At 33.6% G+C, this 15,245-nt stretch overlaps 3 protein-coding genes across 7 annotated transcripts; 1 reads left to right on the forward strand and 2 right to left on the reverse strand.

The window, feature by feature from the left end:
• Positions 1-233: 233 nt before the first annotated feature.
• On the reverse strand, positions 234-5,139 carry LOC130804825 (uncharacterized). 4 transcript variants are annotated; one of them, XM_057669439.1, is made up of 9 exons: positions 5,000-5,139; positions 3,933-3,967; positions 3,733-3,851; positions 3,545-3,637; positions 3,229-3,459; positions 2,030-2,185; positions 1,825-1,878; positions 1,114-1,248; positions 236-1,016 (listed from the first exon to the last, which is right to left on the reverse strand). In XM_057669439.1, the coding sequence occupies exons 3-9, from the start codon at positions 3,841-3,843 to the stop codon at positions 654-656; spliced, it is 1,143 nt and encodes a 380-aa protein (XP_057525422.1). In that variant the 5' UTR covers positions 3,844-3,851; positions 3,933-3,967; positions 5,000-5,139; the 3' UTR covers positions 236-653. The 4 variants fall into 4 exon arrangements, with proteins under 4 accessions (XP_057525421.1, XP_057525423.1, XP_057525420.1 ...); XM_057669438.1 differs by lacking the exon at positions 5,000-5,139 and having other exon boundaries at positions 234-1,016; positions 3,933-4,857; XM_057669440.1 differs by lacking the exon at positions 3,933-3,967 and having other exon boundaries at positions 235-1,016.
• Positions 4,997-7,596, reverse strand: LOC130804826 (mitochondrial aspartate-glutamate transporter AGC1). 2 transcript variants are annotated; one of them, XM_057669442.1, is made up of 3 exons: positions 7,383-7,596; positions 5,654-6,925; positions 4,997-5,151 (listed from the first exon to the last, which is right to left on the reverse strand). In XM_057669442.1, the coding sequence occupies exons 2-3, from the start codon at positions 6,743-6,745 to the stop codon at positions 5,143-5,145; spliced, it is 1,101 nt and encodes a 366-aa protein (XP_057525425.1). In that variant the 5' UTR covers positions 6,746-6,925; positions 7,383-7,596; the 3' UTR covers positions 4,997-5,142. The 2 variants fall into 2 exon arrangements, with proteins under 2 accessions (XP_057525425.1, XP_057525424.1); XM_057669441.1 differs by lacking the exon at positions 4,997-5,151 and having other exon boundaries at positions 5,274-6,925.
• A 1,288-nt stretch (positions 7,597-8,884) lies between these two features.
• Positions 8,885-14,677, forward strand: LOC130804828 (tetraspanin-10). The gene is made up of 11 exons (XM_057669443.1): positions 8,885-9,151; positions 9,610-9,722; positions 9,832-9,886; positions 9,977-10,032; positions 10,907-10,954; positions 11,610-11,658; positions 11,747-11,830; positions 12,518-12,585; positions 13,381-13,506; positions 13,605-13,680; positions 13,832-14,677. The coding sequence occupies exons 1-11, from the start codon at positions 9,092-9,094 to the stop codon at positions 13,898-13,900; spliced, it is 804 nt and encodes a 267-aa protein (XP_057525426.1). The 5' UTR covers positions 8,885-9,091; the 3' UTR covers positions 13,901-14,677.
• The last annotated feature ends 568 nt before the right edge of the window (positions 14,678-15,245 follow it).

Raw genomic sequence — 15,245 nt, forward strand, 5'->3', positions numbered from 1 at the left:
ACCCATAATACTACTCTCTCTCCTACCCTTAGGGTCCCATTTTGACTTTTCTTAAAATACGTGAAAAGTTAAATGAGACACCTATGCTGAATAGGAGGGAATATTAGTTATCAATTAAAATCGTTTATAATTATAATGATAAAAAATTAATTTTACTGTAATTGTAACTAATTGTCAGCAATTTTTCCGATTAAAACTAATTCTACTAATTGTAAATTTGTAACTGATTTTTATTTTTTACTGACTACTTAATTTTTTAAGGTGAACTAAATAAGACATAAGTAAACTGATATTAGTGTATATGGCATGTTGAGAATCAAGTTCAAGGGACTAGGGAGGATTATGGGCATAGGGTGCCGTAAGCATTAGCATGCCGCTAGGGCGAGCAATCAGACGCGAGAAGTTCTATCTTTGTATTAGTTCCATCTTATATCTAATTAGAGGATGTTTATAGATCTTTGAGTTATGTGCATTTTGATGATTCAAACAACATTCATACAACAAAAGCAATGTTAATTGTAACGCCTAGCCAGCCCATTGCACATGTCTATTCATATCATAGCACATCCTTTCCGTATCAAAAAAGGCCAAGATTTGGTTTTTCATAATTTCCAGAATTTGTTTAGGATCATTATATATAAAATAAACCATCATCAAGGACCACCAAAGGTGACTACATGTTTTTTACTTTTACCCCTCATATGAACATCAAAAGCACCATAGTTAGGATTATTTGCATAAGCTTCAGTATCAGCAGCATCAACAACACTATAATTCTCATTCACCACCACAAAATCTGTGCAATAGGCATCCATGTTCATAGCCGGAGCGAAATCAGGATAAGCACCCGCTCCCATTTCTGGAGGCGGCAACGTTGCTATCGTGTTTATTTCTCCTCCACATGCTGCGTAAGTTGCCGACTTTTTTAAGCCTTCAAAGATATCATTTGGCCAAAATCCTACTGCAATTGGTGGGTACATTGCCACTTCAAGCCACCAATTTCCAGAAACCTTCTCCTGTTACATACAATATGTATGAATAATGGATTACGATGATTAGAATAGTTATGAATGGATTAACAAGTTAAGGATTTGAATCTGTTTGCAAATTTGCCTGATAAATAAAAAACTTGTTCACGAATATTTGTCCTCCTCTTTTTGAGATTGGGTGCATGACAAAGTCAAGAAGAATATCCGATCTAACAATGATGAAGCCGCATTCAGAATTGAAGCAGTGTAAATCCCCCGCCTGTGAAGATAATATAAACGAAATCAATTACTGGGCCAATTTAATCTCATCAAAAATAGAGTTAGAAATATCTGTCTCAACCCAAAAACAAAACTTAAGCCTAACCCAAACTTGCCGAGAGAATCGACTGAACACGAAACTCAAACTGTCAAACACCAATCACCCAAATTTCAGCTCTAACCAAAATCAACGTACTTTACAAAATTCCATTACCGCAATGCCATTAAATCGATCTTGGAGGGTCGGATGTACACAACCTTACCCTTGTCACTTGTTACTGATGATAAAGAGGTTGTTTCCGATTTACCTTTTGTAACAAACACCATCGCAACTTCACATAAATAAGAAGTGCACATGATCCAAATTCAATGTACTTTGGTTTGCACTAATATAATTTAAGTGAAGACCGGACATTTTAATCTTTAACAACTCTTTCATTTTCTTTAAAGCCCAAGACAAACTCGATGATTTATAGCTTATACCTTACAAAATTTTTATTTTTTTACTAAGAGAGTTCTTTGTAGATCTTTTGAATAAAACTTTCTATTACTAGCATAAATCAACTGAAAGACTTACAACTGCATAAATGAAGAACCTCGTCAAATTGTCTTTGTACTTAGATGGATTAACCTGACAGTCAAGCAAAACAACAAAAGGTTCTGTGATTGCTGTAATATGGATTAACGAGTAGATTCACCTTGTTTTCTTGTGTTCAATGATATGCACCCTACGAATTAATTGAAAATAATAACACCAACAAAATGTAACAGAAATAACTCACTGTCCAACCAGCAATTATGGAATCACCACCGCCTCTGATAATTATTTCCCCTGAACTGTACTGGGAAAGAAAAACTCTTGGGTTATAAATGCTAAAAACGCCACCAACTCCGTAATAATTCTTCCAAGGATTGCTTTTTGTTTGACCTAATGCATACTACATCACAGAGTGAGTATGAATCAGTTGCAATTACATTTTCGCCAGGTGAAGAGAAAAAACCGCAAGCTACAACATTCCATTAACCCAATGCCATTAAGTGGCTCCCACCTAGGGTGGGGTTTGAGAGGCTCGAACGTACACAATCTTACCTTTGTTAATGATAAAACTAACAAAAAGATTGTTTTTGATTGATCCTTGTAGCAAACATCATGTGCATCTTCACATAATAAGAAGTGCACATGATTTGATGAGCCATTTTACTTTATCCATTATAATCCAAAACCAAATAACTATAAATTTTTTGCCGGATCGAAATAATGGACATAAAAAAACAGAAAGCTAGCAAAATGTAAAAGCATACCGAAGATCAAGCCAAAAAAAGGATGAAGAAAGGTCATACTTTCCCCTTTTCACAGAGTCGTAAACCCTTGCAAACCCCAGGTTTCCAAGAACTTAAATAAGTTTGCCTATGAACCCAACTATATAGTTGATGCTTGTTTTCAAGTACAATTGCACAATGACGTATTTAACAAAATAATAAGCATTTCAACGAAAATATAATCCTGTTAAATGGACTGTTCATATTACCTCGTGTACCCATGTCTGATCCTCAATATTCAGTCATGGGTGCAATGATTCTACACTTCATTTTAGGCTAAAAATCATTTATTTTATCACAATTTACCAAGTCGGACGCTCGGATCCATACCCAAATCCAGTACTTGTAGCCGAGTCCACGAAACATAGGTATAATCTCAGGATATGTATAGTATCCCCATCAGAAAATTAGGAGCAATAGTATCTGTAATCTCTAACTAACACTAGAAAAATGTTACACATAACTGTCCTATTGTCTCATTCCCGGTCTTGACATTAATTAGCAAAAACAAAGTGCCAACTTTTAGTATGAATTCTCTCGCATTTATACCTCATATTTAGGGCATAACAGATTTCATTTTCAGGGCCAGGTAGTGTAGAATGATTAAGCAATTTATATTAAGCAATTGACTGAATTCTCTAAATTTAGCTCAAAAACTCACAACAGTTCCAGATATGTATTCGGTTCCACCATTGGGATTCACTCTTTCTGCAGAATGATTAAGATGGTTTTCAGTTCGGGAAATGTTATCTTTGTCATTCCCTCTTCTAATTGGAACTGTTCCAGGAGGGCAGCCTCCATCCTTTAACAAGATCACATTTGCTGGCCTTTCATTCTTCCTCAAAGAAACATCATTGTTTTGGATCCATTTAGGCCTAGAAGTTGGCCTCATCTGCACAAATTTAGATTACATGGCAAAGTTAATAGATGCTTGCATGCACAAAGCGTTTTAAGACATAATAAAGAAAGAAAATTACCCCAGGATAGAAAGAATGGTTTTTTAAGAGTGGGTGATTAAATGTTGGCTGCTTGTAAAAATCTACACATTCATATACATCCCCGTACTCAGTCTGTACACCATCCAGAAAACATCATTCACATTTGAATTCAATTAAAAGAAAATTGAGACAAGTCTTAAAGACATAAACCAGTGCAGCTATTCTACCTCAATTGTCATGATAGTAGATGGCGATACATCTTTCCTGGACACTCGGATAGCATTAGTTTCAAAACATGACAGAAGGAAACTAGCAACATACAGAGCTCTGAACATCATCTTGCAAACTGCATCATAAAGAGTTTTTTTAGAGAAAAAAAAGAACAAAAAATAGCAGTTTCTGCTGAGAACTTTAGAACCTTCATTACCAATCCGCAGGACTCCTGATCTGCTGCTGCTATGACTGAAACAGTGAAACTTCACTTTCTTAAGGAACATGTAGACTTTAATAGTAGAGTGGGACATCGATAATACAAACAATGTAAATAAAGAGAGGGAGACATTTAATGGCTAGCAGAACAGGGACACCATGCTCAATGAGTAAGTTTCAGAAAAAGTACAACAAGAACAAAAAAATAAATAAATAAGAGAATCATGTATGATATCACAGATTACAGCAAGAAAACAAACAAATACCTCTAAATGAACATAAATTACAAAAATAAGAAAAATCGCCTATGATATTGCAAAGCAAGGAAACGAAACAAATACCCCTAAACGAACAAATCCAAAGAAGACTTCAATGATGGATCGAAAACTGAGGCTCATAGTAAAGATGTGCATTTTGATTTATATAAAGGTAAAAGAAGTGCAAAATCACATACATAAATTTCAGAGCATTTGTGTATATTCTTAAGTATATTCCATGGTATATAAAAGATATTAAATGCTCAATAATGGAAGAACTTGGATTGTTTAGGGCACACAAGGAAATTCAATAAAGAGGAAGATAACATGTATTGAATTGGAGTTGATTAATTGTACCAAATTTGCACATGAACAAAATAGATTGTTACCAAAAAAATATGTTTAGCACACCTTACCATTTTAAATGACATGTATTCCATCCTTCCAAATAGAACTTATGTATTATATTGAATGTGCCTTAAACACTGTTTCACATAGAATAAATGGTTTCAATACTGCTCTCCCCCCTTTTTATCTCGCAATCGCATCAAATCATTTTTCTTTATCTGTCATGAGTCATGACATTTTCTATTACTTTATTTTCTTTTTCATTCGCTTTCAAAATTATACTCCTAATCACATTGCATAACTAAAGCTAACATATATCAAACATGAAGTTTAAGTTAAAAGTGTAGCAACTAGCAAGAATGCTTTATATAACTGAATGGGACACCTAAATCCATATCTTTCTTCATAGATAACCAGTGCAAAAAATCAAGCAGAAATGGAGCTTAAGCACTCTACACACCTGGGTTCTCAATGTGAACTCACAAAGTTCATGCTGTACTATACTCCTGCTATATACGAATGCTTATGTAAACGTTGAGCATATTCTGGACTCCTCTGAGTAGCAGTTTACCTGATTAATGTATTGTCCTTCAATATGCAGAATCAGATTCCCTACACCATAAAGCAGAATAAGGAGCAAAAATTGCCCAGTAGAGATCATTATGGCTAATTATTCAACCAAAGAAAAGACGTTAATGTTTAATAGATGAACAATGGCTTTTGATAGATGAAAAGGTGAAAAACAGTGAATTCAAGTATTCAACTGACTGATGATGCTACAAAATGAGTTTGAACTATATGGAAACTCCATCAAAAATAATACCAATATGAATGTTCTAAGCTTACATGGAAACCCAAATAATATGGAAAAATGTCACCAACAACCCACGGGTACTAGTCAACAATACCTATGTGACAAAGAAACCCCTTATCTAGTTCTCCAGCGCATAAATTTTAAGAAGAGCTATCGAATCTTCTTTCTGATATGGCTAATTAACGGCAGAACTTAGCCTTTCTTTCAACAGTGTTTCTCAAAGTCTTATACTCAGTACTTAAGAAGTTATACTTATAAATTACTAACAAGATGGTCAACAGCAATAAAGTAAGTCCCTACTAAAGCAAATGAAGCCAAACCACTTCGAGCCATCCTTGCAGAAACTCCACGGAGTAAAAGATTGCGATCAGCTGGATGGATCCCAGTAAATCTTTCAAACCAATTACCAGGGCGCCTCCATTTTAGAAGACGTCTCTCCATAGCTAGATACCTGGGTAGCACAACACACTGGGATCGGGTTCTTGAGGTGTCAAAACTATGAGAAGCAATAGCAGCCAATGACCCTGAAAATCCAGCTGCCAGGCTAACAGCAAATGGCGACAAGGGGGGAACTTCATCATTTGTCTCAGGTGGAGGATCCATCCCAACAGCCTTCCAATTAAGCATTGCCAGCTGCATAAATTGCCAGGTGCCAAAAAAAACTCCACCAAAAATAGAGTCTCGAGCTAGTCCAGACCGAAGATTTCTCCATAAAGACCGCCATCCTTCCAATCTGACAATATCTAGCGGCCGACTAACGTGAGTGACCTCAGGTAGCATACCAGAACCCGTCATCATCCACGGACAATTTTTCAGGGCCTCAGCCATGTTAATATTTTTTGAAGATAAAACAGACAACAAGTTGACAGTTCGATCCAATGTTGCTTTCTCTGGGACATATCCAGGAAGTAACCTAGAAATGATGGGAGCTGGAGCAGGTTTAGTAGCTGGATTACTAATAGTGGGAATAGGAATAGCGGCAGCAACCTGCTTTCGAAGTTTAATCATTTCAAACGGAGAGTTCAAACAGCACTCTAAAGCCCCAGATACCATTCCTGCACAAAGAGCTTCAGAAACATGTACATAATTATCCACTCTACCATCTTTATAAAAGGCTGTCAAAATTTCATAGACCCCAAATCGAACACCAAGACTACTGATTCTTCCTAGAGTCAACCAACTAAGACCACTGTACAAACCTGAATATCCCGATACTGCTTTAACCCTTCCCAAAACCTCACCTGTAGTTAACTTCTTTCTGGAACTTGCACCAACTTGAATGAGAGCTTTGATAGTGTCAAGAGGATACACTATAGCAGTGCCTATTGCTACAGAACCAGAAGCTGCAATAACATGGCTTACAAATACAGGATTATTTAATAATTCCTCCATACCACTCAATTCCAAGAGTTACAACTATGATAAGCAAGCATAAATGTGGGACTCAATTGCACAGAAGTTTAATACTGTTTGATATAGCTTACTTATACTGGAAGGAGCTCCTTATAACAAATCAAGATTACTCAATTTATGAAGGAACAAATTTTTTCCAGCTTATCAAATTCAATCTTCCTGCAATAAGCATTGTGCAAAAGACATCAGATACCTCAAAACTGTAACATTTTACAGCTACAATGTATCTACAATTTGACCATCTAATCTTCACAATATTCTTATCTTTATTCTTTATGCATCAACTTGTTGCATTCAAATGTATAGCTTAAATGCATAAAACCCAAAACTTCTAATTTGCAGCAAATACTCTACTGAAGTCATTTCAAGCAGATGGCATGTCAGCTTGACATTTTGTCGAATACTTAGTAGGCATGATATGGTTCATTTCACAAATATGAGGAAATTACAGCATAGATGCAAACTTCCAATCTCACAATAGCAAGTACCAGCAGATGAATGATATACACTACAAAATGCAAAGATGGGTGCACAAGAATAGGCAAATAGGTGCATAAATAGAAGAACATCAAGCATAGATATATTAAATAGATGCATTGAAGACGATCATGCAAACCTGTGCGAATGGATTGTTGTTGTAATACAGATTAAATGCAGAACATCGACTACTTTGAAATTTGGATAGGAAAAAGTAGGAAATTTTGGAGAATATGGCGATGCCGCGATGGGGTTTTAGGGATTGTAAAGGTTTTTACTACTTCGCAATCTTCTGATAGAATCTAGACTCATAAGAGAGTCATAGTCAATTGTTCCGCCGTTAGTTTGAAGTATAATCAGATATATGAGTTTTATTGGACATTAAGTTAAATTTGATAAGTTATATTAAAATTTAATATCGATATACAATTTGACTTTAAATCGATCCAAAATAATTAAATTGTATTCGCCATGATGACTCGAATAACATTTTAAGGTTGAAGTAATTGCAAATTGTACAACGTGTAGTACACAAAAATTGAGATGTAAGTTTTGTTTTGGTTTAATATTGATACAAAATCAAATTAAACCAAATTAAATTTGGCTTTTTATTTTCTTAATCTAAATTCAAATTAAAATTTGACTAATTAAATGGAACTAAACGAAACTACGTTTCAAAAAAACCAAATAAAATCAAATTAACTCAATTAAAAATTTTTAAATTATAACAATAAAATGAATTTCAAATTAATAATCAAAAGTTTGATACACTAAATACTTCAAAGTATCTAAACTAAGCTAAATTTAAAATTTTCAACAAACTACTAATTAATACAATTCAAAGCTTAATTTTTTAAAATTTATTTTGACATTGATCTTAATTCTTAACTATAAACACTTTAAAATTAGGTTTAGTATTTCTTTTGGTTTTTTTTATTAAAACCATATTCAAATTAATTTTTTTCCCTTCCAAACTAAACCAAATTAATAATAACATGAAATCAAATTAATATTTCGATTTGGTTTTCTATTTTTAACCAAATAATGAAACATTGCGGTTTGAGAACAACACACTTTGATCAAAATTCCCCTATGCATTACATTTTGTCGTCATCTTATTTCAAAAGAATTTCAAGTTTACCACTCTCTCTTCGAGAACTCTCTAAACTCACTTGTCCTTTTATATCTTATAAACTTAACACTTAGTTAACGTAAACTCAACATATAAAATTTCGTTTTGATTTTTTGCATATGATGAAAACACATAGAAGACATAAATCTAAAATGTCTATCAATTTAATTCTGTTGAATTACTTAAATGAAATATATTTATTTTATTTATTAAAGTTAGCACAACATAAACACAACTATGAAATGTCAATCGATTTAATTTCAATCAAATTATAAAAAAAGTAATTTCACCTAAATGAACGTAAGCGCACTATACACTATTACAAATCCAATATCAACCGTTTAGTTTCAATTCATTTTAAAAAAATACTAATTATATCTTAATTAACATAAAGATAAAATAAATTTAAATCTAAAAATGTTAATTGATATAATTTCGAATTAATCTAAGTTCAAAAAAAATATAACACATAATGAAAGACACAGTGAAATAAAAAAAAAGGATAACCCCCTTTATTGCCCCCTTCTGTTCAGCAGTTGCAGTAGATTACAAGCGCCTCCAAACAAACAAACAAGCAAGAAGCTAAATTTTGAAAATTGGGACCCACCCACCCATCTCATCTAACTCAGCTTCTATTATTTATAAACCCTTTTAATTGAATCAAAGTTTTCTTTACTTTCTTTCTTTCTCTCTTTCTTCTGTGCGAATCAAAGAAGATGAGCTCTGAAGGAGGAACTAGCACCTTCATTATTAAATGGATCAATTTTCTCACTGTGGTACCATTACCATCTTTTTATTTCTATTTTTAACCTTTTTGCATTTTTTTTTTTGTGTAGAGTGTAACAATTTGCTTCTACTTGTATTAGTTTGTGTTCTTTTTCAATGTTAGAGTAAAAGTATACATTTTAGATTTTGAACTTTTTTGGGTTTTTAAGGTTAATTCTATTTGGGTTTCTATTTTGGGGAACTGGGTTTTCTTTAGTTTATTGCTAACTTTCTTAACACTTTTTAGTGATAGCTTGCTAAAGAATATACTAATTTTAGCTTGTGCTCTATGTTAGTCGGTCGATCCTTATTATGACACCTAGGTGCTTCATTTTATGCGTAAAATTGAATATTCCGACACTTGGACACGTATTAGTATTCAACATCAATACCGAAGTCCAAGTAACATAGCTTGTGCTTATAATTTGGATGCTTTTGAAGTTGACAATTCATATGTTATGCATTGCAGCTTATTGCATTGGGAGTGATTGGATTTGGAATATGGATGAGCAGTCACACTGATGGTTGCAGAAAATCACTCACTCTTCCTGTTCTAGCACTTGGTGCTCTTATACTTGTAATGTATAAATTGTTACATTTCTACCTTTTCAAATGAAAGTTGCATAATTTTCATGAGTTCTTTTAGTAATTTTTGATAATTTTTATTGCTGAAACACTTTTTGGATTACAGATCATTAATTGGGTTCTTGGGGGCATGGAAGAACAACTCCATCTTATTATGGATTGTATCCTTTGGTTGAAACTGGTGAATCAATATAGAAAGTTAATTTCTTTGTTTTATTGTATGAAAATTCCTTGACCTTTGTTTTTCTCAGTACTTGATACTACTATGCTTGATCCTTGTGGCAATTTTGGTCTTTACCGTATTGGCGTAAGTAATTATTTTCCATTATACTCCGTCTGCCCCTTTGAATTTGACACAAAGAAAAATAGAGTTACTTTAATATACATATTAGTTGGAAAATAAGACAAAGAACAAGAAGATGGAAAAAAAAAATATAGATTAGATTAAAATGGATAATGTATTTGTGGATGAGGTTAAATGAGACAATGTAGGACTATAGCCGAAAAAACAATATGTAGCAAAGTTATAGAAATAAATGTAAGTGGAAAGTGTCTAAAATTCAAAAGAATAGAGAGAGTACCAAAGTACTCACATTGTGAGCATGAATTAGGAGTATTCATTATCAAGGATTTATTTTGGATGGTCCTTGGCTAATAGCACTTAGTCTTTTCATGTTAATGAGCATTTGTACTTTTTGGGTCTTAGTTGATATGTATTGTATTAACATTATCTATGGAACTTAGTTGAAAATACTTGATCTTGACAACTTGTTAGGTAGTGTTTGTATTTTTCTTGGAGATTATTGGACTTCCAAAACATCAATTTCTTCTCTGAATGTCATATAATTGTAAGTTTGTAACTTATTGCTAAGACAATGGAGTTTCTTACTTTCACCTAGCACAGTCTGGAATCTCAAAGATTGCGATATTTTGACTTTTGATATCAATTTCAATGAGTGAACATAATGGCGGAATGCAACTCTTTTGTTTGGTGTAAAGCTTTCTGAAGAATGAATGATGCACCTTTTCTTTTAAATTTGATATCAATTTCAATTAGTGAACATAAAAGGGGAGCACCTTTTCTTTTAAATTTTAATAAGATCTTCTTTGTTTTCTTTATGATGCATTCGCGTTAATTTAAATTTCAAGTTCTAAGGCCTTTGGTTAATCTTATTTATCAGATTTATCGTGACAAATAATGGATCTGGACACAAGGTAGCTGGGTTAAGGTAACATCTATACTAAGGTTCTTCTTTTAACCTTTGTTCTAATTATGGCCATAAACTTTAAGTGAGAGTTTACTGCTACATGTGCACAAAAATGTCAACTTGCTTTGATATTCTACTTTTTGTTCATTGGGGTTTTATTTAAGGTTGTCATATACATTTTCTTATCATATCAGATATAAAGAGTTTCTTCTCTTTAACCTTAGTTTGAGTTATGGCCATAAACATTAACAACCCGTTTGGTAATTGCTACTAAATGGTGAGAATGGTAATGGAAAACTAGTGTAATTTTGGTAGGAATATCTCTTGACAAATTGAATGGTCATGCTTATTTTCCTTCAGCAATTTCATTTTCTTTGCAAAATTCATTCCAATACATTACAATTTAAACATGTAGTATTAGATGGTAATAGAAAATTGTGAACCAAGAAACTTTTTTATAAACTTTCATTACCATGAGAATCACATGATATATACATATTATGAAAATTTAAATTACTAATCATTCTCATTACTACCAATTAGTACCGTTAACTAAACGGGCCGTAAGTGAAAGTTTGCAGCACTTGTGCATGAAACTGTTAACTTGCTTTGGTATTCTACTTTATATTCATCAGGATCTTTTCAAGGTTGTAATTTTCCTTTTTTATCTCGTCAGATATAAAGAGTATCAACTGCAAGATTATAGTTCGTGGTTTCTTAGAGAAGTATGATTTTTTGGCTTCTTAAAGTGAGGTGAGATATTGATGACAGAGGACAAAAAATGTGATGCATAGTTCATTTGATTTATTTCAGCTAAATAATAGCCACAACTGGAAGAATTTGAAGGCCTGTCTTGTGAAGTCTAAGGATTGTGCTAATCTGTCCAAGAAGTACAAGGTTTGTCTTCCATATTTCATCTGTATATTTACTCCTCCTTCCATTAGCCATGGACAACGTTTTTTGGGGTGTTTGGCAAACGATTGATAGTTGATTACAATTTCTAATTTGATCAACTGATTTTTTTTTACTGGTTTGATCAACTGATTATGAACCGTTGCTATGAGTAGTTTCTTATTCATAACAATAATCTGTATCAACTAGCTAATTTACTAAACACTAGTGTTGGCTGGTTTGACCACCCAAGTCCCAAGCCTCTATTTATATCAAAATAAGCTAAAATGCCCAATAGCTATATTGCCTAACACCCCTTTGAAAATAGTTTTTAGTTAATCCAACACATTAGGCTAACGCGGTTAATCTTAAGTTTTACAAACTATAAGGTTTGTCTTGCATTTGTATAATGTTACAGCACATAGTTGATGATTGGAATCGGAGACATGACCAAGCCTCGTAATGAATCATAAGGTGTTGGTGGCTTTATTAGTCTTACCTAACCTGGTTTTCACAAAATTACGAACTATAGCAACAGCTTGTATGTAAACAAAATGTTTCCACAATTTTGATCAGTACTTTAATTAAAGCATAAAATTAATTTATATGAATGTATTTTTCGAAATGGATATGATAAGAATGTGGAGTAATCATACAATGTTGTTTACAGTAATATTCTTGTATCCAGTACAGACTTTGAAGCAGTACAAAGCTGCAAAGCTGACACCGATCGAGGCTGGTTGTTGCAGGCCGCCGTTTGAGTAAGTTCTATTTCTTTCAGTAGCGAAAGATATGATCTCTCAGCTTTCTTCAGTGGTTGCCTTTATAGCCATTGCGGCGAACGGGGAAAAGAGAATCGAGATGAGGACAATGTGAAATTCACCCTTCCCAATCTTTCCAATTGTGGAAGGATTTCCTTTCCTTTTCCTTCCCCCATTCCATAACAAGAAATAGAAAAATTATTCTAAACCCCGAACCCTTTTCTCTTCGAGTTTTCTCAGCTGACCACAATATTAGCACACAGGGGCGAAGTCAGAAAATAAAAGTTAAAAGACCGGGAATAAGTGATGTAAAATTACTATGAACAAAACTTCTAAATGTGTCTTGTGATATACCGAACATATTTGAGTTTTAGACTCATTTACATTGACAACTATAGTAAAAACAAAACATTATAAATTTTTGCCAAAAAACTTGAACCTCTTGCCCCATGCTATAGTAAGTTAATATAGCATGGGGCAAGAGGTTCAAGTCGGGTTAGCAGGTCGGATCAGCTTTTGCTAGAACTAATATTAAGGCTTCCTTTACTTAAACCACCAACTCTCTACAACTCGTGTGACATTACTAGCAGAGTAGCAGATTATAATCAAAAATTGTGCAGGGGTTGAACTAGAAAAATATTCCAAAAGAGTGGACTGCTAGGGTGGGCCATGGGGGCCATCAGCCTCCCATGTGGCTTCGCCACAGTTAGTACACATGGGATTTACTGGAATGTCTGTGACTGTGACCTTGGCATGGAAAAGCTTATTGTAACCCGTATTTAATCCGTTGCATAGGTGTGGATACCCTGCTGTCAAGGCATCCTATTATGATTTGAGCTATCGCCCGGCCAGTTCGAACAAAGACTGCAAGTTGTACAAGAATGCGAGGACCATTAAGTGCTACAATTGTGATTCCTGCAAGTATGTTTTGTTTTTCTTCTAGAAGTATACTTTTTTCGTAAAACGATTCTTTTCGTTCCCTCGGTTAATGAGTGTGGACTTGCCTGAATCTTCCGCAGGGCAGGAGTTGCTCAGTACATGAAAACCGAGTGGAGGGTGGTTGCGATATTCAATGTGATCCTTTTCTTTGTTTTGGTAAGATACTCAGAAACCATTCATGATAAATATGTTCTGGTTCTCTTAAGGATGTTTATAAATCGTGATATTAGAAAAGAAATGAAATGATGCCCATTATCTAACATTATGCGTGCGAGTATAAATCTTTCGGTTCTTCTTTTTGTATCAGTCAATAGTGTACTTTGTGGGATGTTGTGCGAGGCGAAATGCTGCTTCGAGTTGCTCAAAAGGTCGATGAAAATGGCGGTGATTTGTCGAGGATTGAAATAGAACACAATGAAGCTCTTTATTTTGTAGGCTGTTGAAGAAGAGCTTGGATTGTAGAATTCCTTTAATTTGATGTATAATTTGCGATGACCCTGTAATTGTGGTCATTAAAGCATGTGGAACTTTTTTTGATTGAAAAGAACTTTGAGAAAATCACTAATGCATGAGTTTAAGAATTCAAATACTTAGTTCATAAGTATCATCACTTCTACTCCTATGTCCCACTCGTTTGCAACATTTAAGTTTAAACTCTCTCTCGGAAATCCAAAATGTTGCTAATTGAGTAGGACAAAAGAGTATTTTACGAGCTATCTGATGTACTTGGTCTTCGGTTGTTTTCCTATGTAAAGCAATGGGACAAGTATAATCGAGAAAGTACCCCAAATAACATGTTTCTGGATTTTGTGCATCTTTTTTTCTTGACATCCTACCAAATTCAATCACGTGAAAATGATAGGATATCAGAAGTCAACGTGATAAGATTTACTTCTTATTTCAAGGGGAATATTTAGCATTATATGTGGAGGACATGAATTGCATCTGCACATCTATCTTAACATATTTTGGGCTTCAACCATCGGCTTAAAGATCCCAGGATATGTTATATCAGCTGGTCTTGGACGAGACGGCCGTATAACGAGACCGTTAATTTGGGTCGGCCCAATTCGCGCGTGTATCAACCTCACATGCTTTCTCTCGTTTTTTTTCATTTTCTAGGCATTTCTCAATTTTAATCTTAAAGGTATCAATTTTGACCTTAAAGGTATCAATTTCAACTTAAAGTAAACTTTAAACAGATCAATTAACATAAAAAATTTCAATTTTGACCTATTTGTGATCAATTTTGACGTTAAACTGATCAATTTCTTCCTAAATATGGTCCTGTTTTACAATTTGAGAACGAAGTTAATAAGATGGTATTATTTTATCATTCTATGGATGAATTTTAAACAACAAATAAATGATCAATAACACTATCAATAATAGTGTTAAAACATTGTACAATACAAGTACTTTTATTCGATGCCAATCAATAATAGTGATATTACTTTTTCCTCAACACGTTTATATATATATTTGTAAATAGTTCAAATTGAATATGTTAATAGTTAAATTATGACACATAAATTGACAATTGATGTTTTATGATCTAACTCAATTTTGAACGTATAAGCTTCAATTATTGTTTTCAAAATAAGTATTTCAAAGTCTATAAAGATATTGTATAGGTTTTAGTTCAAATTGAATATGTTAATAGTTAAATTATGACATATAATTTGACAATGATGTTTTATAATCTAACTCAATTTTGAACT

The sequence above is a fragment of the Amaranthus tricolor genome, chromosome 17 (genome assembly GCF_026212465.1).
Source record: "Amaranthus tricolor cultivar Red isolate AtriRed21 chromosome 17, ASM2621246v1, whole genome shotgun sequence".
Lineage (NCBI taxonomy): Eukaryota > Viridiplantae > Streptophyta > Magnoliopsida > Caryophyllales > Amaranthaceae > Amaranthus > Amaranthus tricolor.